This window comes from Oncorhynchus tshawytscha, linkage group LG21 (assembly GCF_018296145.1).
Source record: "Oncorhynchus tshawytscha isolate Ot180627B linkage group LG21, Otsh_v2.0, whole genome shotgun sequence".
NCBI classification, from domain to species: domain Eukaryota; kingdom Metazoa; phylum Chordata; class Actinopteri; order Salmoniformes; family Salmonidae; genus Oncorhynchus; species Oncorhynchus tshawytscha.
In genome coordinates, this window is record NC_056449.1 from 28110532 (window position 1) to 28137744 (window position 27213).

The window sequence follows — 27213 nt, forward strand, 5'->3', positions numbered from 1 at the left end:
AGGATGATTCTTATGATGTTGCTGCTGATAAAAACAACAGTTCTGTACAATGTATCCAGAATATATATCGCTCTATAATCCATCAGCTCATCTCCTCTCTTTCATTCCATGAGCAACATGTTTGTGTGTTGTTCTCGCTCTGCCCTTTCACCTCTTATTCCCCTCTTTCTCCAACCAAACCTCTCTTTCTTCCCCTCGTTGATTGGATTTTGTACATTTGATTGTACTTTCCTTGGTCAAAAAACCCCAGGAGAATCGTAATTAGAGACTGCTCTACAGTGTCTAAATAACAACCTTCTGAATCTGTGAACACACGCAGCTGAAAAGTCACAGGCCTGTTGTAGCCTAAAATAACCACTTATCTAGTAGAATAAACCAAGGCTATATCTCTTTTCAGGGAAATACTAAAGCATATTTTTCTGACAAAACGGTTTCAGTTATTTTATGCACAGTTGTAATTTATGCACAAGGTCAGAGGTGTAAAGTACTGAAGTAAAAATACTTTAAAGTACTAAAGTAGTTTTTAGGGGTATCTGTACTTTACTAATTATATTTTTTTACTTTTACATCACTACATTCCTAAAGGAAATGATGTACTTTTTACTCTATACATTTTCCCTGACACCCAAAAGTACTAGTTACATTTTGAATGCTTAGCAGGACAGGAAAATGGTCCAATTCACACACTTATCAAGAGAACATCCCTGGTCATCCTTACTGCCTCTGATCTAGTGGACTCACTAAACACAAATACTTTGTTCGTAAATTATGTCTGGGTGTTGCAGTCTGCTCCTGGCTATCTGTAAATAAAATTAAAATAAATAAATTGTGCCCTCTGGTTTGCTTTATATATAAGGAATTTAAAATGATTTATACTTTTGATACTTCAGTACATTTTAGAAATTACATTTACTTTTGACACTTAAGTATATGTAAAAACAAATACTTTTACTCAAGTAGGATTTTACTGGATGACTTTCACTTTTACTTTCATTTTCTATTAAGGTATCTTTACTTTTACTCAAGTATGAAAATGTAGTACTTTTCCACCACTGCACAAAGCCAACAGGTGTGGGTCAAACTGAATGATTAACTGAATGATAAACTGAATTAAAAGGACAATATAAAAAGAGCTGGTTGTGTTGCACGTGGTGGACTTGAAATAGTTTCTGGTTTTCATGGCAAGGCTAGTGTGACTGAACCACAAGGAGCTGCTGAACAGACAGAAGACCGTGAGCTTCACGCGCGGGGATCACAGCACGGGCTCTTGGTAACACCTGGGCGCCCTTTACCAAACGGATCAAAAAGAGACAATGACATTATATAGCCTGTAGGCTATAGATCCATAAGGCTGTATGGAAAGGTTAGTTAAAATGCGTAACCATAGACACACAAAAGCAAATGTTAAGCAGATGTGACACCTATTTTAACATTAGTTCAGGGTGAAGTTATAGGCGACAGTTCTATTGTTAGGCACAGAGACTCCGAGCTCCCAAACAAAGCGACGCAGGGAGCTAGGGAAACGGAGCGCAACGCTTATTTAATAGGTTAGTGACTCTTTCCCTCACACACACACACAGAGAGAGAGAGCGACACACTGGGATGGAGATGTAACAGCCGTGCGAAGGCGGTTTCCACAGCGATGAAGCATTTTGGAGGCAGTTTTTAACCGATGTAAACAGAAGAGAGAGAGAGAAAAGGATCGACTCGACAAGCCTGCCCAGAGATCGGCGAGGGAAGACTAGAATAAAAAAAGGTAGTATCATTCTATATGCTAAAGTACATAAAAACAGCCTCAAAATTTTAGGATAAATTATATCTGAATACAACAGGTTTATAAGAGGGGGAATAGGACAGAAAAGGCATTCTTACACGCTTAGTATTTGTGTGGTGCATATTGTTTCGTATTGTTTGGATAAACAATTAATCCTGTGTGTGTGTGTCACTCTGGATGTGTGTGTGTATATACTACTCAGGCCAAGCACAAAGGACTACAGGTCAGCATAGGATTTAAAGTTTTTTTGTGTGTGTTTTCACACACACACACACACACACACACACACACACACACACACACACACACACACACACACACACACACACACACACACACACACACACACACACACACACACACACACACACACACAACATATTGTGCAGCACAGCATCTCAAGCACAATAACCAGGAAAATATGACAATCAGAAGTAAGTAATTTAAGCATACAATCACAACAGGGTTTAGAGTGCATAGAGATCAGTTGTCTTACAGTTTCACTGGGCATGAATTAAAAACAACAATATGCGTTATTCATGCACACACACACACACACACACACACACACACACACACACACACACACAGGATTATTACAGAGCAAACAGGGCCATATTGAGATTAGAAGGAAATTCTCAGTGCCGAAATGTTACAGAACATCAGATTAAAGACAGGGAGAGAGATGGAGAGAGAAACACTGCACATTGGCAACATGATGAGGAGAGAATGCCCAGAAAATACAACAAAGACAATTGTAAAACCAAGTTCCAGTCCCAGCACTTGAGTAATTTAGGCTCTACTAGTCCAATCATTTCAGAGAACTGTGATTTCAACTTCAATTCAGTTACAGAATTCAGTCAAAATCAAACAATTCAAAATACACAACATCGTCATGGTTAGACCATGCAATATTATTTTACCTAACTGGTCTGGTATCATTTTACACAATGTTGGCTGATGTTGCTTTTGTTTTTATACATCGTTAATACAAAACCTTTGTGTAGGGGTCTATTTAAAACCAAGGCCCCAACCTCTAGGAGACATTCTGGAGATGACATAGATTACATTCTAAATAAAGATATTAGAGGGATGCATTACAGTGAGGGGAAATTCATGGTACATCTGAGTACACACACACACACACACACACACACACATTACATAATAGTGGATTATGGCATTAAAGAGCAGTGTTTTGCAGCCCTAGTTATTGGCGCAGGAGTACAATATCACAATACACCAGACCCACACTGCTGCAGTAGGAGTCACAGAGTGAAGTTCAGGGACTGAATTTATTTCAACAGAATATAGACTGTAACCTTTACTCCCTCACTATATCCACTCTGAATGTTTATGTGTGTCTCTCTGATGAGGTGTGTATGTGTGTGGGCCTTGGGAGGGGTGTGTGAGGTGTGTGTGTGTGGGCCTTGGGAGGGGTGTGTGAGGTATGCGTATTGTTAAATATTTGGGCCTCTGGAGTGAGTCGTGTGTGTGTGTGGTGGCGTGTGTGTGCGGTGGCGTGTGTGTGTGGTGGCGTGTGTGTGTGGTGGCATGTGTGTATGAGCAGTGGTGTCCAGCACTTAAATTGCCTGTTTATTCTCAGGGTCTGCATCATTCAGAGATAGCGAGGAAAGAGAGAGTGAGAGAAAGACATGAAGAGAGAAATTATTGGAGCTGCATCAAATAGGCTGCATTTATACAGTAGACTGTGATCATGCTTGCTACGTGTTTGACAGGGAGATGAAGCTGTGTGTGTATACAGTGTGTGTGTATACAGTGTGTGTGTATACAGTGTGTTTGTATACAGTGAGTACTTTGTGTGTGCATACAGTATGGGGATGAGAATCTGACTGGGATAATTATTCCCTACTCAGTTTAAAAGGAGCCTTCAGCTTGGAATACGCAACCGATTTATGCAAAACATATTCACTGTGTTTGTGTCGGTCTATGTGAGTGTGTGTCGGTCTGTGTGACTGTGTGCGAGTGTTAGGGGTGTGAACGTTTAAATGTTAAAACTAAGTTGGGATTCTTAACGTTAGGAAAATTCCCTAACAATGTTATCCCCACATAATTAAAATCACAGTGCAGTTGCCACAAAACAGTTATCCGTGTTCTAGCCTAACTAGACGATAGGCTATAACAGCCTGGGGAAAGTTGTGTCTTTTAAATCAAACCAGAGAGGAAGATGCAAACCTTAGGCTACTTGGGTGAATTTGTGAGGCATGCAAGACAAGAGATGGTAAGATGCAGAATAGCAAGACATATGAGCACGGTTCTGGCTGCCCCTCACTCTCCCTCGCTAATGATGCCAGTGTGTGTTCAGTCAGAGCGCGTGTTCAGTCTTCGGTCTGTTGCCTGTAGAATATCCTAGTTTATTCATGGGACTGATGTCGTGTATCTTTGGGCCAGACTTGAGACCGGGGTACTCTTCGTTGCTGAGTGGGTAGGGGTGTTTTTGTCTTGTATTCTGAAATTATAGTAGGCTACCGGTAGCCTGTATCAATGACCCTTTTCAGATATAATAATGTGTCACCTCGTCTGTTAGGGTAGGCTACACTACGGCCTTTTACATGTCTAAAGTAATGCTGCTTCTGAAGCAGGACTAATTTCCATCACTATGCGACCAAAACTGTCAATTGAATAATCTTGAGCTGCTCCGCTCCACTCAGCCTGCTGCCTGCACGCAGACCACTCTCTCCTAAAAAGGTACTTTAAAGTTCTTTAAATACTGTGATTTAGCAAGACATTTTTTTTTTTTTTAACTTTATTTAACTAGGCAAGTCAGTTAAGAACAAATTCTTATTTTCAATGACGGCCTAGGAACAGTGGGTTAACTGCCTGTTCAGGGGCAGAACGACAGATTTGTACCTTGTCAGCTCAGGGATTTCAACTTGCAACCAACGCTCTAACCACTAGGCTACCCTGCCGCCCCATTTAGTAGAAATAAAGTACATCTAGCTATCCTACCATAAAAAACAGCATTAACAACACAGCAGCACATCAATCAGCGACCTTTATTGTTGTCAGGGAAACAATAGAACATTATAAGTCGGAGCAGAATTCTACCGTCTGAAAAGATACAAGGTGCATTCGTAAATTCGCTCTGGTTATTGACTCCAATTTCAGAGCACTCTCGTCTGAGTGTGCCAGAGTGCAGAATAACTGATGAATTTACGAACGCTCAACACCCGTTGAATATGGCCGGTGTCGGTAAACGTCGGCAAAAAAGCGTAATTAAATTGTTGCCAGCAGCACATTTACAGTCAACAACGCTCTGGATAACATCAAAATAGCCTAACCAGCTCTGCTAGGGTGAGTAAAATGGTCAGAGTGAGGTGTTCTCTCATTTGCGTCTGGAAGTAGCTAGCAAGCTAGCCAAAGTTAGCCAGTTAGCTTGAGTGCTTGACTGCCATTGGTCAGAACGTTCAGATCAACCCTGCTCCTCGACCAGAGCATCCAGTGTGGCTCTGAACTCTCCGAGAGCGAAACGCTCTGAATTTACAAATGGACAATCTGACAATGCTATGAATTTACGAACGCCCAGAGGGCACTCTGAGCGCACTCTGGCACTACAGATTGAATTTACAAACACACCCACAGACTCTTGATGCGGCACTCTTTTAATTGTCTGAAAAGTTATCAATTGTTGCTATTGTTCGGAAGTCCAGAAAGGACATATTAACAAAATCAATCCTTCATTATGTCGAGATCACAACTTATTTATCAAGATCAAGACAAGTGTCGTTGTCGAGTGTTGTTGTTTTGTAGGAATGTGGACGTATTGATGACAAATTGACAGTATGGCTGAGGCAGCAGAGCCCACGGTGGATCAGCGCATACGTTTTTATTAATTGCTACACTAAGGGATGGTACATTTCCTGCTAACATTTCATGTTTTGGAGCTCTTTATCAGTTTATAGGTTAGAAAGCTAAAAGTTCCTTGTTCCTTGCATGCCATTGGCTGTGGACTTGGGGGCGGCATTCAGCCTGGAAGACAGAGCTGCCTGTCAGGCATTGTTCAAGGCTTAAATGCCCCACGAGAGCATTTGATCAACGCAGCCACAGGGCTCATTGATGAGGTTGTTACCGCACATCTGTACAAATGAATGGATAATACGTGGTACTTTTGATTATCTTGTGATCTCGACAAAACAACTCTTGTTATGTAGTGATCATGAGATAAATCATTTGTGATCTGGACCAAAGGGAATAATTGTTTTATTCATATGTCCTCTCTGGACTTCTGTACTATTGAAATGTTACTGTGGATGTGTTCTGTTTGTAAAGGGTGGCGCTAGACAGAACTTCATAGGACCATTATTCTACATTGTGAATTGAGTGGAATTGTATTATTATTATTTTTATCATTGTTTAACAGTTAAGCAAAATTGTCCATTTGTTACATCTCTAGCGCGTGTACAGTAATGTGCGCATTGTGTGTGCTGTGTTGCCATTGTGTGTGCTGTGTTGCCATTGTGTGTGCTGTGTTGCCATTGTGTGTGCTGTGTTGCCATTGCATGTGAACAAAACTCTATGAGAGCTTAAGTTAACAAACAGTGTAGTTAGTGTTGGTTTACCTGATATTTCATTGATGCAACAACGGTACTTCCTTCAAAATAATTCAACACTTCTAACAATTCCATTACTACCAGGTACCAAAATAATACAACACTTCTAACAATTCCATTACTACCAGGTACCAAAATAATACAACACTTCTAACAATTCCATTACTACCAGGTACCAAAATAATACAACACTTCTAACAATTCCATTACTACCAGGTACCAAAATAATACAACACTTCTAACAATTCCATTACTACCAGGTACCAAAATAATACAACACTTCTAACAATTCCATTACTACCAGGTACCAAAATAATACAAAATGGTGGTTGTAAGGAATCACAAATAAGCCAAACTGTACAGGTAACTGCCCAAATAAATAAACGCCAACATACAGTGTCTTAATAGGGCGTTGGGCACCACGAGCCAGAACAGTTTCAATGCACCTTGACATAGATTCTACGTGTCTGGGATGCGACACCATTCTTCCACAAGAAATTCCATCATTTGGTGTTGTTGAAGATAGTGGAAAATGCTGTCTCAGGCGCTGCCCCAGAATCTCCCATAAGTGTTCAATTGGGTTTCGATAAATGATGTATATAAACTCTGGGTTGCTGATGCTATGTACTGGCCAACGAGAGGCTTTGAAGCCACCGTTCGGCATATTGGCACTCCTCAGAAAAGCAGTCCACCATAGGAATGAATGGAATTCTACAGTGTTTAATTTAAATGGACAAAATACATGTATTTCAGTATTTTGTTGTTGTAGTGGGGACAGTAACATTAATACTTTCGAAAAATATTACTTTAAATAAAACGTTTTGATATATTTTTTTATATGTTTAGCTCACATAATAGAATAGAAAGGTACACATTAAGGCCCTTTAGAATCTAAGCCCTGTCTAACCCCGGGGAGGCGATTCTACTAAGCTATATGGAATTGTTTTTAAGAAGGTCATACCAAGGATCATTTAGTCATTTGATTTATAATTTTAAGACCCCTTGAAGTATCAAAAAAAGATATAAAACAATGATTGGATGAAAAAATATTTTTGGTATTAGCCCATACAAACACATTGAATAACAGATTCACTACATGGAACAGATACAAACATCTGAAGTAAGTTTGTTCTGAAGTGTCTGTCCTCTATCTGAGAAATGCAGTGCATTCGGAAAATATTCAGACCCCTTCACTTTTTCCACATTGATAAATTACAGCCTTTTTCTAAACTTCATTAAATAAAAATGTTCCCTCATCAGTCTACACACAATACCACATAATGACAAAGCGAAAACAGATATTTGTAAAAACAATACGTAAGTATTCAGACCCTTTGCAATGAGACTCAAAATTGAACTCCGGTGCATCCTGTTTCCATTGATCATCCTTGAGATGTTTCTACAACTTGATTGGAGTCTACCTGTGGTATATTCACAAATTCAGCACTCCACCAATCAGGCTTTTATAGTAGAGTGACAAGACGGAAGCCACTCCTCAGTAAAAGGAACATGACAGCCCACTTGGAGTTTGCCAAAAGACACTTAAAGGACTCAGACCAGGAGAAACAAGACTCTCTGGTATGATGAAACCAAGATTGAACTCTTATGCCTGAATGCCAAGTGTCACATATCTCATGTATTTTCTGCACTACACAATGATATGGGCAGTGACCATGTAACACTTCTACAACATACAGAGGGGTGCACTGGTTATCAAGGGGCAAAGGTTCAACACGTTTTTTTGAATAGAGAGACAAGCTTCTCATTAACCTGTGGTGAGTTATTCACATTTCATGAACAAATAAGGTTTTATATGTAAGATGGTTAAATAAAGACATGGCATATGGCTTACATAGTTTTCATGCTCTTCAAACCATTCAGTGACCACTCGTGCCCTGTGGATGGGGGATAGTTATCCTATGGGGGCATAGCCATGGCAGCCAAAATAATGGCCTGCTCAGCATTTTATACATGACCCTAAGCATGATGGGATGTTAATTGCTTAATTAACTAAAGAACCACACCTGTGTGGAAGCACCTGCTTTCAATATAAAGTACCAGTCAGAAGTTTGGACACACTTACTCATTCAAGGGTTTTTCTTTATTTTACTATTTTCTACATTGTAGAAAAATACTGAAGACATCAAAACTATGAAATAACACATATGGAATCATGCAGTAAACAAAAGTGTTAAAGAAATCAAAATATATTTTATATATTTTAGATTCTTCAAAGGAGCCACCCTTTGCCTTCATGAGCTTCATGAGGTAGTCACCTGGAATGCTTTTCAATTAACAGGTGTGCCTTGTTCAAAGCTAATTGTGGAATTACTTTCCTTCTTAATACGTTTGAGTCAATCAGTTGTGTGTGTGTGTGTCTCTCTGTGTGTGTCTGTCTCTCAGTGAGTGTATCTCGGTGTGTGTGTGTGTGTGTACGTCCTGTGTGTGCGCGTCTGTGTCTGTGTGTATATGTGTGCGTGTGTCTGTGTGTGCGCGTGTGTCCGCATGTGTCTGTGTGTGCGCGTGTGTCTGTGTGTGCGCGTGTGTCGTGTGTGCGTCTCGTGTGTGTGTGTGTGTGTCTGTGTGTGTGTCTGTCTCTTGTATGTGTGTGTGTGTGTGTGTGTGTGTGTGTGTGTGTGTGTGTGTGTGTGTGTGTGTGTGTGTCTTTGTGTGTGTGTCTCTGTGTGTGTCTCTGTGTGTGTGTGTGTGTCTCTGTGTGTGTGTGTGTGTGTGTGTGTCTCTGTGTGTCTCTTGTATGTGTGTGTGTGTGTGTCTGTGTCTCTGTGTGTCTCTGTCTCTCTCTGTGTGTGTGTGTCTCTTGTGTGTGGGTGTGTGTCTGTGCTTGTGGGTCTCTCTCGGTGTGTGTCTGTGTGTCTCTGTGTTTATGTGTGTGTCTCTCTGTGTGTATGTGTGTGTCTCTCTGCGTGTGCGTGTCTCTCTGCGTGTGCGTGTCTCTCTGCGTGTGCGTGTCTCTCTGCGTGTGCGTGTCTCTCTGCGAGTGCGTGTCTGTCTCTGTGTGTGTCTGTCTCTGTGTGCGTGTCTCTCTCTGTGCGTGTGTAGCTCTGTGTGTGCGTGTGTAGCTCTGTGTGTGCGTGTCTCTCTGTGTGTGCGTCTCTGTGTGCGTGTGTATCTCTCTGTGCGTGTGTAGCTCTCTGTGTGTGTGTAGCTCTGTTTGCGCACATCTCTGTGTGCGCGCGTCTCTGTGTGTGTATGTGTCTGTGTCTCTGTGTGCGTGTCTCTGTGTGCGTGTCTCTGTGTGCGTTTCTCTGTGCGTTTCTCTGTGTGTTTGTCTCTGTGTGTCTGTCTCTCTCTGTGTCTCTGTGTGTGTGTGTGTGTGTGTGTGTGTGTGTGTGTGTGTGTGTGTGTGTGTGGGTGTGTGTGTGTGTGTGTGTGTGTGTGTGTGTGTGTGCGTGTGCGTGTGTGTGGGTGTGGGTGTGTGTGGGTGTGTGTGTGTGTGTGTGTGTGTATGTGTGTGTGTGTGTGTGTGTGTGTGTGTGTGTGTGTGTGTGTGTGTATGTGTGTGTGTATGTGTGTGTGTGTGTGTGTGGGTGTGTGTGTGTGTCTGTGTCTGTCTATCTCTCTCATATTTAAGAGGAGAGGTCTAGGGAGGAAGGGAGTAACACAGCATTAGTACAGAAAACCACTTAAATGACCCAAAGCCCTGATGGCATCTGTGGAGAGGGAGGGGTTGGTCCATTTATAGCCAAGTGGTTCAGTCTAAAATAATATAACAAATTACATTTTTTTTGTTTTTTTATGTGTAGAATGAAATTTACCCAAATGAGTGACAGAACAGAGATCTCTAGGCAGGGAGATGGAGAGATGAAGGAATGGAGAGGGAGGAGAAGAAGAGAACAGATGCTAGGAAGACAGGGATGAGGGAGGGTAGTGAAGGTACAGCTCCTTACTGATGGCTGGCTGGCATCAATGGAGAAGTAGAGGAACAGGAAGGGAAGTGGTTCTCTACTTTTTACAGGGGCTGAACTGCTTTACAGAGTAAAAGAGGTTTGCATATGGTGATATCATTATCATTGAGTAAAGGACTGCTGTTAAGAGTGTATATTCATGTGTGAGGGGTGTGTGTGTGTGTGTGTGTGCGTGCGTGCGTGAGTGAGTGAGTGAGTGAGTGAGAGAGTGAGTGAGTTAGTGAGCGAGTGAGTGAGAGAGAGTGAGAGAAAGGGAAAGCGGGTCAGAGAGGGAGGAAAGGTGATAAGAAAATACAGTATGGTGTCTTCTCCTCTCCTCCCTCCATCTTTTTCTCGTTTAGCCCTGCTCCCTCCCTCATCACTCTCTGTCAGGCTGCCTGTATTTCCCCCAGCCTCTCTCTCCCTCTCTTTCACACTAAAATGGCTGCTGTGTGTCACTGTTTTAAAAAGCTAGTCACATCCCTCTCTCTCGCTTTTACACCCTCTTATTCTCTCTCTCCTGGTTTTCCCCTTCCCTTTCTCTTTTCATCAATCCGTCTCTCTCTCTCTCCCTCCCTCTCTGTATGGATGGACAGCCTTGGCTGATCTCGCCGGTGTCATGGCCTCTGCAGTCAGTCAGGCCTCAGTGTGTGTAATGTCATGAAGTCAGGTCAGAGCAGTCAGTGAAACACAGTAAGGAATATGAACTTTTAAATATGAATTCTGTATTACATCTCCAGATATTGTGCAGTTGTGACACTCATACGTGGAGTGGTAGAGTAGAGTACTCCCCATCTGCATATCAAACCATGCTCTGTGGTTTTATACTCCCCATCTATATCAAACCATGCTCTGTGGTATTATACTCCCCATCTATATCAAACCATGCTCTGTGGTTTTATACTCCCCATCTGCATATCAGACCATGCTCTGTGGTATTATACTCCCCATCTGCATATCAAACCATGCTCTGTGGTATTATACTCCCCATCTATATCAAACCATGCTCTGTGGTTTTATACTCCCCATCTGCATATCAGACCATGCTCTGTGGTATTATACACCCCATCTGCATATCAAACCATGCTCTGTGGTATTATACTCCCCATCTATATCAAACCATGCTCTGTGGTATTATACTCCCCATCTATATCAAACCATGCTCTGTGGTGTTATACTCCCCATCTATAACAAATCATGCTCTGTGGTTTTATACTCCCCATCTGCATATCAGACCATGCTCTGTGGTTTTATACTCCCCATCTGCATATCAGACCATGCTCTGTGGTGTTATACTCCCCATCTGCATATCAAACCATGCTCTGTGGTTTTATACTCCCATCTGCATATCAGACCATGCTCTGTGGTTTTATACTCCCATCTGCATATCAGACCATGCTCTGTGGTTTTATACTCCCCATCTGCATATCAAACCATGCTCTGTGGTTTTATACTCCCCATCTGCATATCAGACCATGCTCTGTGGTTTTATACTCCCCATCTATATCAAACCATGCTCTGTGGTATTATACTCCCCATCTATATCAAACCATGCTCTGTGGTTTTATACTCCCCATCTATATCAAACCATGCTCTGTGGTGTTATACTCCCCATCTATATCAAACCATGCTCTGTGGTGTTATACTCCCCATCTATATCAAACCATGCTCTGTGGGTTTATACCCTCCATCTGCATATCAAACCATGCTCTGTGGTTTTATACTCCCCATCTGCATATCAAACCATGCTCTGGTATTATACTCCCCATCTATATCAAACCATACTCTGTGGTATTATACTCCCCATCTGCATATCAAACCATGCTCTGTGGTATTATACTCCCCATCTGCATATCAGACCATGCTCTGTGGTATTATATCCCCCATCTGCATATCAGACCATGCTCTGTGGTATTATACTCCCCATCACATTTACCAACCACTTCTATTTACTATAAAACATGCCTGCGTTCCTGTACTCACTCACTCACGTCAGTGGATGTTGATTCAGGCTTCAGTGAGTTTAAACCTTGCTCAGGCTGACAGTAATTTCTGCCTCCAAATTACATTCCAATGGGTTCATAAATCTGCCCCCTCCCTCCCTCGCTCGCTTGCTCTGGCTTTCCCCCTCTCTCCTATCACCCACTCTTCCTCCCTCTTTCCAGCTCTCCCTCAGTAAATGAGAAATAGGAGGGGAGTGGGGGGTTACGTGAGTTGTTGGTTAAACAGTTAACACACACACACACGAGTGGAGACTCATGCTTTAACACAGACAAACAATTCGATGTTGTGCTCACCATAGCACATGCACATCATTTGCATTCTTCCACACACACACACAGGTTTTAATGAATGTTCGTTGCACAGTACACATTGGCGCTCTAGTCAAAAATATGAAGAATGCTTTTCTCCTCATTGGTGGTAGGTAGATAGAAGTGTCCTCTGGAGAAACCTCTTTATGGGGCTAAATATTACCAGAACACACCCCAGAGTACCATGCATCTCCTATACTGCTGCGCTGCGAGTGTTCTGGTAATATAGAGGACCATAAAAGATTACTAGAACACACCCAGTCCATCTGTGTTACTGCTGTACAAGACCCAGTCCATCTGTGTTACTGCTGTACAAGACCCAGTCCATGTGTGGTGCTGCCGTACAAGACGAAGTACATAATTCTGTACAAGACCCAGTCCATCTGTGGTACTGCCGTACAAGACCCAGTCCATCTGTGGTACTGTTGCACAAGACCCAGTCCATCTGTGGTACTGCCGTACAAGACCCAGTACATAATTCTGTACAAGACCCAGTCCATCTGTGGTACTGCCGTACAAGACCCAGTCCATCTGTGGTACTGTTGCACAAGACCCAGTCCATCTGTGGTACTGCCGTACAAGACCCAGTACATAATTCTGTACAAGACCCAGTCCATCTGAGGTAATGCCGTACAAGACCCAGTCCATCTGTGGAACTGCCGCACAAGACCCAGTCCATCTGTGGTACTGCCGCACAAGACCCAGTCCATCTGTGGTACTGCCGCACAAGACCCAGTCCATCTGTGGAACTGCCGCACAAGACCCAGTCCATCTGTGGAACTGCCGCACAAGACCCAGTCCATCTGTGGAACTGCCGCACAAGACCCAGTCCATCTGTGGTACTGTTGCATAAGACCCAGTCCATCTGTGGTACTGCCGAACAGGACCCAGTCCATCTGTGGTAATGCCGCACAAGACCCTGTCCATAATGCTGTAAGACCCAATCCATAATACTGTAAAAGACCCAGTCCATAATAATGTAAAAGACCCAGTCCATAATGCTGTAAGACACTGTCCATAATGCTGTAAGACCCAATCCATAATGCTGTAAGACACTGTCCATAATGCTGTAAGACCCAATCCATAATGCTGTCCATAAAAGACCCAGTCCATAATGCTGTAAAAGACACAGTCCATAATGCTGTAAGACACTGTCCATAATGCTGTAAGACCCAATCCATAATGCTGTAAGACCCAATCCATAATGCTGTAAGACCCAGTCCATAATGCTGTAAAAGACACAGTCCATAATGCTGTAAGACACAGTCCATAATGCTGTGAAAGACCCAGTCCATAATACTGTGAAAGACCCAGTCCATAATGCTGTAAGACCCAGTCCATAATGCTGTAAGACACTGTCCATAATGCTGTAAGACACTGTCCATAATGCTGTAAGACACTGTCCATAATGCTGTAAGACCCAGTCCATAATGCTCTAAGACCCAGTCCATAATGCTGTAAAAGACCCAGTCCATAATGCTGTAAGACCCAGTCCATAATGCTGTAAAAGACCCAGTCCATAATACTGTAAAAGACCCAGTCCATAATGCTGTAAGACCCAGTCCATAATGCTGTAAAAGACCCAGTCCGTAATGCTGTAAGACCCAGTCCATAATGCTGTAAAAGACCCAGTCCATAATGCTGTAAAAGACCCAGTCCATCTCCAGTAGTACAGTGTAACTGCTGTTCTAAGTGTTGTGCTGCAGAACAGACATTCAGCAGAGGTCAGGACAATAGAGCTGTCAGCCAATGAGACCCAGAGGAACCATTCTAGTCTATATTCTATTCTACTGCTACAGTACTAGCTATCCATGGCTGGATATAGGCTGTGTCAGCATGGGGAGGGAGGAGCACAGAAACACAACCACCACACCAAAATACACTACGCTACACTACCTCAGCACACTAAGCTACACTACCTCAGCACACTAAGCTACACTACCTCAGCACACTAAGCTACACTATCTCAGCACACTAAGCTACACTATCTCAGCACACTAAGCTACACAATCTCAGCACACTAAGCTACACAATCTCAGCACACTAAGCTACACTATCTCAGCACACTACACTACCGCACCACGCTACCTCCCCACACTACGCTACCTCACCACATTACGCTACACTACCTCACCACACTACGCTACCTCACCACAATACGCTACGCTACACTACCTCACCACACTACGCTACCTCACCACAATACGCTACGCTACACTACCTCACCACACTACGCTACCTCACCACATTACGCTACGCTACACTACCTCACCACACTATGCTACACTACCTCACTACACTATGCTACACTACCTCACTACACTATGCTACACTACCTCGCCACACTACCTCACTACACAATGCTACACTACCTCGCTACACTTTCTTCACCACATTACGCTACACTACCTCACCACACTATGCTACACTACCTCACCACACTTCGCTACACTACCTTACCACACTATGCTACACTACCTTACCACACTATGCTACACTACCTCGCCACACTACCTCACTACACAATGCTACACTACCTCGCTACACTTTCTTCACCACACCACCTCACCACATTACGCTACACTACCTTACCACACTATGCTACACTACCTCACTACACTGCTACGCTACCTCGCTACACTACCTCACTATACTACCTCACTACACTATGCTACACAACCTCACCACACCATGCTACACTACCTCACCACACCACCTCACCGCACTATGCTACACTACCTCACCACAGTAACACCACACTACCTCACCACGCTACCTCGCCACATTACCTCACCACACTACCTCACTACACTACCTCACCATGCTACCTCACCACATTACCTCACCACACTACCTCACCACACTACCTCACCACGCTACTACCTCACCACAATATCACACTACCACACCTCACCACACATTACTACTTCACCACACTACACGCTACACTTTTCCCTTTCTAGACCTCTCAATCTAGTGTGCTTCAAGTCTGGGGTGTGCAGGCTTTTGTTCCAGACCAGCACTAACACAACTGATTCAACAAATCAAAAGTCTTGATGTGAAGTTGAATAACTGCATTGGGTGTGTTAGTACTGGGCCGGACTGAAAGTCTGTGGACTGAAGAACAGTGCTTTAATCCTAGACTCGTCACCTTGCCACACATAACTGTCTAGTCACTGAAGCTGGAGTGTCTGTCCTTTGAAGATTAACTTGAGCATGGTTAGACTTGAGCATTCGTATTAAGCAAAACAAATTATAATGGTTATTCTGAAACCTTCCCTGCTGGTATACAGTTGACTCATTGATAAAGTAGTGAATGGTAATGACCCAAATGGCACCCTATTCCCTATATAGTGCACTGCTTTTGACCAGAGCCCTAGGGTGCCTGCTCTTTAATGCCATAATCCACTATTATGTCATGTGTGTGTGTGTGTGTATATATGAGTGAGGAGTCCTAGCTAACTGCCCTCTCTGTTCTCCCCACAGGGGGGGTGCAGTGTCTCTGGCCCAAGTGTCACAGACAGCGGGAGGAATATCATCTTTAGCCGCTAATCCCTGCAAATTCGAGGAGAGAAAAAGTGCCAGTGTCACTATAGGCCTTAAGAGCCAGAGATGATTCATTCTAAACCTCAAAGTGAAGGATAACAAGTGGCCCAGACTCCGGTGACCACTCATCCCACCACCTCCTCCTTCACCTTCACTCCGTTCGAGTCATTTCCTCTAACCTCTAAACTGTGTACCGTTCTCCATTCCCCCCGGCTGGGTCAATCTATACAGACACAGACTGACTGGATGACCATCTGGACCTATGTAAATCAACACGAAGACAACAAACCAACCAGCAGAGAGGCCTTGAAGACGGACTCTCCTGGATACTGACTGAGTTGCCAGATGCTACTCTGGATAGGGCTGGAGGCTGTAGGCTGTTAGGCTAGCTAGGCCATGCTGCTCCCTGTGCCTTCCTCCTCTCCCATGCTGCTTCCAGGAGATCTACGGGCTACAAACATCATTATCATCACCGTCATCTTCATCACTCACCAATGCCACAGGAAGTACGGTGCCTAGGAGGGGACTGACTGAACCTCAACTATTACGGACAGAGTGAACTGGAAACACACACACACACAGCCCCTTCAGCTGTGGAACAGACAAAGACAGAAGGCAAAGAGATACTAAGCACTGAGAGGGTAAGTTAAACAGGTTTCTCAAACATCATCTTCAGAGATTTGAGGTTCAACATATGTACAAAGTTGCTCTGTAATGTCTTAAAACATACCCTGTCATAAGTTCTCTATATTCTACTGAGATATACAGCTCATTTGTGTCATTTCAGAAGATGTTTTGACATTATTAGAGCAATGCCTCAGAGAAAATAGCAGTGAGTGAGATAGGAAGGACAGAATCCAAATTAAACAACCAAGGAAAACAGACTCACTAGGGAGGAGAGAAGGATTGGAGGAGGAGCGAGTTGGGTGGGGTCTGATTGAGCCAATCTCAGTCAGAAGGAATGGAGTGAGTGAATAAACAAAAGGACGAGGAGCTGAACAGATGAAAGAGATTATCCAAGGAGAGAGAGATGAAAAGAGAGGGGGGAGGGAAAGGAGAAAGAGGGTAGAGAGAGAGCAGGCGGGCGGGCATCACAGAGCGCTACATGCTATTTGTTATTCATAGTGGAGACTCTCCAATATGTTTTTATGCTCCCTGACTCCCTCCCTCCCTCTGTTGGGTGAACGTTGGCTGTTGCACTACTTTGAAACCGGACGTTTTGTGCTAAATATACATAGACTGAAACACCTCCAGATCCGGTCTTGAATCCGGATATAACTTTATCAATCATTATCATCAACGTGCCAAAACTCCTCCACAAGGCCCTGACGTCCACATGAGGATATCACTAGATACACAGCAGCATTACATAATTATTAATGATTCTCCTTTTAAAACCAATTCATTCAATTCTGAGTATCTCACAACCCACTGCCAGAGTCAGCCTCATCTCCTTCTCTCAGTCTGTCAATCTCTCCATCTGTCTCTTTCAGTCTCTTGCTCTACTCCTCCCTCTCATTGTTGCCATCTCTTGTTTGCTTTGCATCTCTTGTTTGCTTTTGACTGGAGCCGAGGGGCAATTTTGCATGTTGTCCTGAGAGTGAGAACACACACACACACACTTGTGGAAAAACTTGCCTGCAGAGCATTTGTTTGTCAAATGTTCTGTCAAATCATGTCAAGCACTTCAGAGGACAGGAAAACACATGTTCAAGACTGAAACCCCTAGAATATACTGCACTGTACACAATAACGTATCATCTCATTTCTTTATTTTTCTGTCATATGAACAGTATGCTATAAAACTCAACTGACATTCCTTTTTGTTTCTCTGAATTGTAAATTGATGGCGCTCTCAAATATTCAACACCAAAAGACAAGCAGAGAAATGTAAACCGAGGAACGTATAAATGTTTTTAAAAAAGAACATGTAAAATATCCACTTAAATATTTCTTGTGAATTCAGAAGCTCTTCACTGAATAATTTATACCACATTTAGAGAACAATAACCACTGTAGCCACACACACAGACAGCATGCATAATACTGTACATCTCAGGTTGTTGTGAGTGAATGTTTGTGGTTTTTCTAAATCCCAGTTACGTTGCCTTGACTTGCACAACAAACTACAGACAGGCACACAGTGCCTTCGGAAAGTATTCAGGCGCCTCAACTTCATCCACATTTTGTTGTTACAGCCTTATTTTAAAATTGATTAAATTAACATTTTCCTCAGAGATCTACACACAATACCCCATAATGACAAAGACAAAAAACAGAAAGACCTTATTTACATAAATATTCAGACCCTATGCTATGACACTCTGCACTGAAGATAGGAAACACTGTCACCACTGATAAATCCACTATAATTAAGAATTTCAATAAGCATTTTTCTATGGCTGGCCATGCTTTCCACCTGGCTACCCCTACCCCGGTCAACAGCACTGCACCCCCCACAGCAACTCGCCCAAGCCTCCCCCATTTCTCTTTCTTTCTAAAATGATCTGCCGAAATTGTTGCCACCCTTATTACTAGCCTGTTCAACCTCTCTTTCGTGTCATCTGAGATTCCCAAAGATTGGAAAGCAGCTGCGGTCATCCCCCTCTTCAAAGGGGGGGACACTCTTGACCCAAACTGCAACAGACCTATATCTATCCTACCCTGCCTTTCTAAGGTCTTCAAAAGCCAAATCAACAAACAGATTACCGACCATTTCGAATCTCACCATACCTTCTCTGCTATGCAATCTGGTTTCAGAGCTGGTCATGGGTGCACCTCAGCCACGCTCAAGGTCCTAAACGATATCTTAACCGTCATCGATAAGAAACATTACTGTGCAGCCGTATTCATTGATCTGGCCAAGGCTTTCGACTCTGTCAATCACCACATCCTCATCGGCAGACTCGACAGCCTTGGTTTCTCAAATGATTGCCTCGCCTGGTTCACCAACTACTTCTCTGATAGAGTTCAGTGTGTCAAATCGGAGGGTCTGCTGTCCAGACCTCTGGCAGTCTCTATGGGGGTGCCACAGGGTTCAATTCTTGGACTGACTCTCTTCTCTGTATACATCAATGATGTCGCTCTTGCTGCTGGTGAGTCTCTGATCCACCTCTACGCAGACGACACCATTCTGTATACTTCTGGCCCTTCTTTGGACACTGTGTTAACAACCCTCCAGGCAAGCTTCAATGCCATACAACTCTCCTTCCGTGGCCTCCAATTGCTCTTAAATACAAGTAAAACTAAATGCATGCTCTTCAACCGATCGCTGCCTGCACCTGCCCGCCTGTCCAACATCACTACTCTGGACAGCTCTGACTTAAAATAGGTGGACAACTACAAATACCTAGGTGTCTGGTTAGACTGTAAACTCTCCTTCCAAACCCACATCTCCAATCCAAAGTTAAATCTAGATCTAGAATTGGCTTCCTATTTGGCAACAAAACATCCTTCACTCATGTTGCCAAACATACCCTTGTAAAACTGTCCATCCTACCAATCCTCGACTTCGGCGATGTCATTTACAAAATAGCCTCCAATACCCTACTCAACAAAATGGATGCAGTCTATCACAGTGTAATCTGTTTTGTCACCAAAGCCCCATATACTACCCACCATTGCGACCTGTACGCTCTCGTTGGCTGGCCCTCGCTTCATACTCGTCGCCAAACCCACTGGCTCCATGTCATCTACAAGACCCTGCTAGGTAAAGTCCCCCCTTATCTCAGCTCGCTGGTCACCATAGCAACACCCACCTGTAGCACACGCTCCAGCAGGTATATCTCTCTGGTCACCCCCAAAACCAATTCTTTCTTTGGCCGCCTCTCCTTCCAGTTCTCTGCTGCCAATGACTGGAACGAACTACAAAAATCTCTGAAACTGGAAACACTTATCTCCCCCTCACTAGCTTTAAGCACCAACTGTCAGAGCAGCTCACAGATTACTGCACCTGTACATAGCCCACCTATAATTTAGCCCAAACAACTACCTCTTTCCCTACTGTATTTTATTTATTTATTTATTTTATTTATTTTGCACCCCATTATTTTTATTTCTACTTTGCACATTCTTCCACTGCAAATCTAACATTCCAGTGTTTTACTTGCTATATGGTATTTACTTTGCCACCATGGTCTTTTTTTGCCTTTACCTCCCTTCTCACCTCATTTGCTCACATCGTATATAGACTTGTTTATACTGTATTATTGACTGTATGTTTGTTTTACTCCATGTGTAACTCTGTGTCGTTGTATGTGTCAAACTGCTTTGCTTTATCTTGGCCAGGTCGCAATTGTAAATGAGAACTTGTTCTCAACTTGCCTACCGGGTTAAATAAAGGTGAAAAATATATAAATAAATAAACACTCGTAATTGAGCTCAGGTGCATCCTGTTTCCATTGATCATCCTTGAGATGTTTCTACAACTTGATTGGAGTCCACCCAATGGTAAATTAAATTGATTGGACATGATTTGGAAAGGCACACGCCGGTCAATATAATATCTAAGGGCGCAGGAGTGGCTTTGGGACAAGTCTCTGAATGTCCTTGAGTGGCCCAGCCAGAGCCTGGACTTGAACCCAATCAAACATCTCTGGAGAAACCTGAAAATAGCTGTCCAGCAACACTCCTCATCCAACCTGACAGAGAGAGAGCGGATCTGCAGAGAAGAATGGAAGAAACTCCCCAAATAGAGGTGTGCAAAGCTTGTAGCGTCACACCCAACAAGACTCAATGTTGTAATCGCTGCCAAAGGCGCTTCAACAAAGTACTGCATAAAGAGTCTGAATACTTTGAATACGAATACGTATTTTTGAATCTGAATACGTTTTTTTTTTAACCTTTTTCTTTGTCATTATGGGGTATTGTGTGTAGATTGATGAGGAAAAAATACAATTTAATCAATTTTAGAATAAGGCTGTAAAGTAACAAAATGTGAAAAAAGTCAAGGGGTCTGAATACTTTTTTGTTGGTTTATACAAATTTATCAAGGGGGGAAAAGATGTTTTCCAGAATATTAACATCACCAATATTACCTAGGCTACCAAAATTACCTAGGCTAATCTGATTCTAATTCCCCTCCTAATGTTTCCCCCTCATCATGAGAATTAAAACATCTAAAATCCTTTCACTAATATTCTCTCTCCAGTTCTCGTTAAACTTGATCCCATCTCTCGGTGTTCCTCTCACAAACTTCACTTCCCCTCCATGTCATTGTAAATAAGAATTTGTTCTTAACCAACTTCCCTAGTTAAATAAAAATAAACAAAATAAAAAAAGTCGGTCCCTCGCCCACTCTCCAATGTCCCTTCCTCTTCTGGTTGGTAGGAGGGACCCATATTATCCTGACAACTTCTGGTTGGTAGGAGGGACCCATATTATCCTGACAACTTCTGGTTGGTAGGAGGGACCCATATTATCCTGACAACTTCTGGTTGGTAGGAGGGACCCATATTATCCTGACAGATTCTTGTTGGTAGGAGGGACCCATATTATCCTGACAGATTCTTGTTGGTAGGAGGGACCCATATTATCCTGACAGATTCTTGTTGGTAGGAGGGACCCATATTATCCTGACAGATTCTTGTTGGTAGGAGGGACCCATATTATCCTGACAGATTCTTGTTGGTAGGAGGGACCCATATTATCCTGACAGCTTCTGGTTGGTAGGAGGGACCCATATTATCAGGACAGCTTCTGGTTGGTAGGAGGGACCCATATTATCAGGACAGCTTCTGGTTGGTAGGAGGGACCCATATTATCAGGACAGCTTCTGGTTGGTAGGAGGGACCCATATTATCAGGACAGCTCCACTCCATTGGGCCCAGCGACTATTCACACACTCAAACACTTTCTTTGTTCAAACACCCAACAAAAGACATCACATCACAAAAAATTGAAGAAAACACATTTACACAACACAAGAATTTCAAAATCCAGAAATGAGCTGTAACTCTTATTCTTTCTCTTTCCTAAAGCACAACGACTCTCAAAACTCATTAACTCTCGGTCTCTCTCCCACTCACAGAGGGTGGGATTATGGCTGCCGAGAGTCTGACCGAGCTCCGTGATTGGCTCTTTCTGCTCCTCCTGTGCCTGACTCTATTGGCCGAGATGCTGGAGTTGGCGGCGGCAGCAGTTGCCATGGAGGAAGGCGAGGAAGACTTCCCGTGCCCGTCAGTGTGCCGGTGTGACGAGGGCTTCGTTTACTGTAACGACCGGAGCCTGAGCATGATCCCTCCTCTACCGTTAACAGCTACTGTTCTCTACCTACAGAGCAACCGGTTGGCCAACTCCGGCCTGCCTCCATCGTTAGAGCGCAGCAGTAGCATCCGTGTGGTCTACCTTTACGCCAACCAACTAGACGAGTTTCCTATACACCTGCCGCCGTCGCTACGGGAACTACACCTGCAGGACAACAACATTCGGACGTTGCCGCGCACGGTATTGGCCAGGTTACCGTTGCTAGAGAGGCTACACCTGGACGACAACTCCATCTCCACGGTGAGCATTCAGGAGCGGGCCTTCTCCGGTACGCGGCGGCTGAGGTTACTCTTCCTCTCCCGGAACCACCTGTCCAGCATCCCAGCCGGCCTCCCGGCTTCTTTAGAGGAGCTGAGGTTAGACGACAACCGCATCAACACCATCCCCACCCACGCCTTCCGGGGCCTGGCCTCACTGAGACGCCTGGTCCTGGACGGGAATCTCCTGGCCAACACCCGCATCGCCGACGACACCTTCTCCCGCCTGGCCAACCTCACGGAGCTGTCGCTAGTCCGCAATGCCCTGCAGGCCCCACCCATCAACCTGCCCAGCACACACCTGATGAGGCTGCACCTGCAAGACAACGGACTGATTCACGTGCCTCGGGGGACCCTGGACGGGATGAGGAGGCTGCAGCGGCTGGATCTGTCAGGTAACCAACCAGCCTGATGCTACCTGAGCCTGATCAGCCCTACATTAGACATTTTATTATCCCAAGGCCAAAAAAGTCTAAATAATAGTGCCGTTATCCAATACATAATTATGATACAGGCTACTGCACATTACGCACGACAGAACCACAGAATTGATGGAGAGAAAGACAGGGTGCACTTGCGTGCGCACTGATTTAAAATAACAATATTAGACTGATGGGCTGTTTTAAAACTCTGCAGTTGCAATTTAAAAAATGCATCTTTACAATGAAAAAATAAGGAAACCTCCGAAAGCCAGATGGAGATGTGTAAATTGGACATGCATTCAGTCCTTATATTACTGTTATGCTGCAGCAAATGTATTCCTACCGTCCACAAGAAAATAAGTTACCATGATGAGATGATACATGCATTGTGAACTCCTCTTCATACTGAGATGCGCTGTCTGTCCCCACCCTAAGAGTTAATGATTGATCATGCAGATAGCAGAGAGTAGACCATGGCCCGTAGAGAAGACAGATTTAGACATTGCATATAATTTAACACTTCCATTTCAAGTCATGCTGTTCATAAAAATAACATTCAAATTTACCGGTTTCTCGCAGTTATTTATAAAATCGGGAAAAGGGAGTGGGTTTGGGTGGTAAATCTCGGTAACCCGGTTCCCACTGTTCAACCCTAATGAGAACAGCTGCAAATAGTTTGCTTAGGATTCTAGTTAAGATTTGACATTGCTCTGAGTCTAGACATATACTCTGTATATTGCAGAGTAACTTTAGTGAACTACTCACAAAATTAGCAGCAGATGAGCATATTATTCTACATCAGGTGCCATACGTAGAGTGACTTGTGTCCACTTCCATGCCTGCAGGGAACAACCTCACCACTCTGCCCCGGGGGCTGCTGAGGGACACGGACGGCCTGGAGCTGTTGCTGCTCCGGGGGAACCCCTGGTACTGTGGCTGCAACCTGCACTGGCTCCACGCCTGGCTGTCTGGCCGCGGGGCGGCGGTGACAGTACGGGGCCTGACCTGCCACGGACCGGAGGCAGTGCGTGGCCAGGCCCTCAGGGACCTCTCTGGGCTCATGGACCAGTGTGAAGGACCCCCAGGAGGGGTGAACAGTGTGGGGGGTAGAGGAGGAGGTGTCACTAGTACTACCACCTTTCCCCCCACCCAGGGCTCTCTGTTCACCCTCAGAGCCATACGGCCGGGCCTGGTGAAACCATTACCACCGGGAGGAGAGGCGGGGGGTCATGCCTCACACAACGCTTTAGAACTCACCGTGAAGCCTCTGTCGGCGGACAGTGTGCAGGTGACGTGGCTGTGCCCGCGGCCGGCGCCCTCCTTCCGGCTGTCCTGGCTGAGGCTGGGCAGCAGCGCCGCTCTGGGTTCCATCACAGAGACGCTGGTACCCGGGGAGAGACAGCAGTACCTACTAACCCAGCTCACGCCACGATCACACTATCTCATCTGCCTTCTCCCCCTGCGCTCCACCTCCTCCCACTCTGGAGGGTCACAGAGAGGACAGCAACAGGAAAAGGACACAACAGACCAGAGCCCCGTCTGCTCTCAGATAGAGACGGGGGAGGCTCTGCGCCCCGAAGGGGAAAATGGGGGTGAGGACTCGGACACAGAGATGGCAGCCCTCCCCCTGGCCGAGATCATTGGCGGAGCCACAGCCCTAGTCTCCCTCATACTCATCTTCGGCATCTTCTGCTGGTATGGCCAGCGCACCGGGTATGTCTCCGGGGAAACAGACTCCTATGGGGTCAGAGGTCAGCGCGTGGTCGGGAAGCCGTACGATGACTACGTGGAGTCGGGTACTAAGAAGGACAGCTCCATCCTGGAGATCAGGAGCCCCGGCTTCGCCATGACGCCCATGACGACCCATCAGCCACTGCAACCCAACGGAGGGGAAGATGTGACCTACGTGCACACCATCTTCCCCTCATCGCACGGTAACGGCACCTACCGAAGCAACCAGAGTCACAATGGCATCATCACCCAACTGGGTCACACGGCAGGCTACGGGACCAACCAGGGTTACCGGGAGCAAGGGATGATCCCGGATATAGACTACTCCTACACGTGATGACATCATCTCAGACACACTTCTCCCACCCCCACCGGTTGGATGCCGTTCTAAGGATACGGTTCCAGCAGGCGGTTGGTTGGTTGGTCTCCTTGGTTCCAAAGTACCCTCTGTGCCTCCTCACTTCTGCTCTGAATCTTATTTATCTGTTACTGGCTGACTGGCTTGGGTTGCTGTGTCCCCACAGGGCCACCCCACATACATGTTTGCTGGGTGACAGAAGTGTTTCAGTGCTTCTCATGTTTATACATTGTTTTGAGGTCTCAGTATCTTTACAGCTACTGTACTCTTCCTTCTATTCCATAAAAGACCGTTAGTAGTTTGAGGTGGATGTTTAGGCGTAGGCAAATATATTCCAGAGAGAAACACTTTTGTAGACTGCTACACTATATATACAAAAGTATGTGGACACCCTTTTAAATGAGTGGATTCGGCTATTTCAGCCACACACGTTGCTGACAGGTGAAAAAAATCAAGCACACAGCCATGAAATCTCCATAGACAAACATTGGCAGTAGAATGGCCTTCCTGAAGAGCTCAGTAACTTTCAACGTGGCACCGTCATAGGATGCCACCTTTCCAACAAGTCAGTTCTTCAAATGTCTGTCCTGCTGGAGCTGCCCCGGTCAACTGTAAGTGCTGTTATTGTGAAGTGGGAATGTCTAGGAGCAACAATGGCTCAGCCGCAAAGTGGTAGGCCACACAAGCTCACAGAACAGGACCGCCGAGTGCTGAAGCACGTAGAAATGGTCTGTCCTCGGTTGCAACACTCACTACAGAGTTCTAAACTGTCTCTGGAAAGCAACGTCAGCACAAGAACTATTCGTCGGGAGCTTCATTAAATGGGTTTCCATGGCCGAGCAGCCGCACACAAGCCTAAGATCACTATGCGCAATGCCAAGTGTCGGCTGGAGTGGTGTAAAGTTTGCCGCCATTGGAGTCTGGAGCAGTGGACTCGAGAGTGATCACGCTTCACCATCTGGCAGTCCAACGGACGAATCTGGGTTTGGCAGATCTCAGACGAACACTACCTGCCCCAATGCATAGTGCCAACTGTAAAGTTTGGTGGAGGAGGAATGATGGTCTGGGGCTGTTTTTCATGGTCCCTTAGTTCCAGTGAAGGGAAATCTTTACGCTACAGCATAACTGGCCTGCACAGAGCCCTGACCTCAACCCCATCGAACACCTTTGGGATGAATTGGAATGCTGACTGCGAGCCAGGCCTAATCGCCTAACATCCGTGCCTGACCTCACTAATGCTCATGGCTGAATAGAAGCAAGCCCCCGCAGCAATGTTCCAACATTTTGTGGAAATCCTTCCCAGAAGAGTGGAGGCTGTTATAGCAGCAAAGGGGGGACCAACTCCATATTAATGCCTGTGATTATGGAATGAGATGTTTGACGAGAAGGTGTCCACATACTTTTGGTCATGTAGTGTATACAACTACCTACTTCTGTATTTGCTGAGTAGACACACGGGTAAGGGTTTGATGGTACTAGTCACAACAACTCATCACTGACTGACAGAAAATATATATGTTCCTAACTTAGACCTCTACTTTTCTCTTTCCCCTCCTGTTTTTATATTTTATTTCTCTGTTTATATTTATGTGCTGCAGAGAGAGAGAGAGAGAGAGAGAGAATGAGAGCGAGATAACTTTGTTCTAGCTGAGAAGAGCTGATAGCAGCTCTGAGGGACAGGGGCTCCTACTGCAGCGATGTCCGCCCGGGGACTCTAGTGAGAGGGAGAGATAGGAGTAAGCATAGGGAGGTTAAAAAGAGAGACAGAATAATTGAGGAAGGGGGGATAATAAAAGAGGGAAAGGGTGAAAAGGAAGAATATAGGCTCTGATCCTTCGAGAGAGATAAAGAGAGAGGGAGAAAAAGTAGGGAGCGAGATAGACAAAAGAGGAGGGAGAGTGAAGAGGGAGAGCAAAGGGAGAACTAATGGCAGAGGGAAACAGTGTAAAGGGTAGGAATATAGCTAGGACCTCATCCAAAACCTGCTACTTCTTAACAGGACCAGTTCATTTCTACTTGACCTATTACTGATATTTTAGTACAGGAAGGGGCAGACAGTGAAAAGAGTGTATT

At 44.7% G+C, this 27213-nt stretch overlaps 2 protein-coding genes across 3 annotated transcripts in view; one reads left to right on the forward strand and one right to left on the reverse strand.

The window, feature by feature from the left end:
* The window catches only part of macrod1 (mono-ADP ribosylhydrolase 1), a 153057-nt gene that overhangs the window by 104221 nt on the left and 21623 nt on the right, over positions 1-27213 (reverse strand). The window lies entirely within an intron of this gene.
* Positions 1074-25586, forward strand: LOC112221143 (leucine-rich repeat transmembrane protein FLRT1-like). The gene is made up of 4 exons (XM_024383275.2): positions 1074-1756; positions 16049-16749; positions 22137-23024; positions 23897-25586. The coding sequence occupies exons 3-4, from the start codon at positions 22148-22150 to the stop codon at positions 25117-25119; spliced, it is 2100 nt and encodes a 699-aa protein (XP_024239043.1). The 5' UTR covers positions 1074-1756; positions 16049-16749; positions 22137-22147; the 3' UTR covers positions 25120-25586.

Coding starts and splice junctions, on each gene's coding strand:
- LOC112221143 (XM_024383275.2), top strand. CDS start 22,148: ATGGCTGCCGAGAGTCTGACCGAGCTCCGTGATTGGCTCTTTCTGCTC. Junction 23,025..23,896: donor GCAGCGGCTGGATCTGTCAG/GTAACCAACCAG, acceptor CCATGCCTGCAG/GGAACAACCTCACCACTCTG.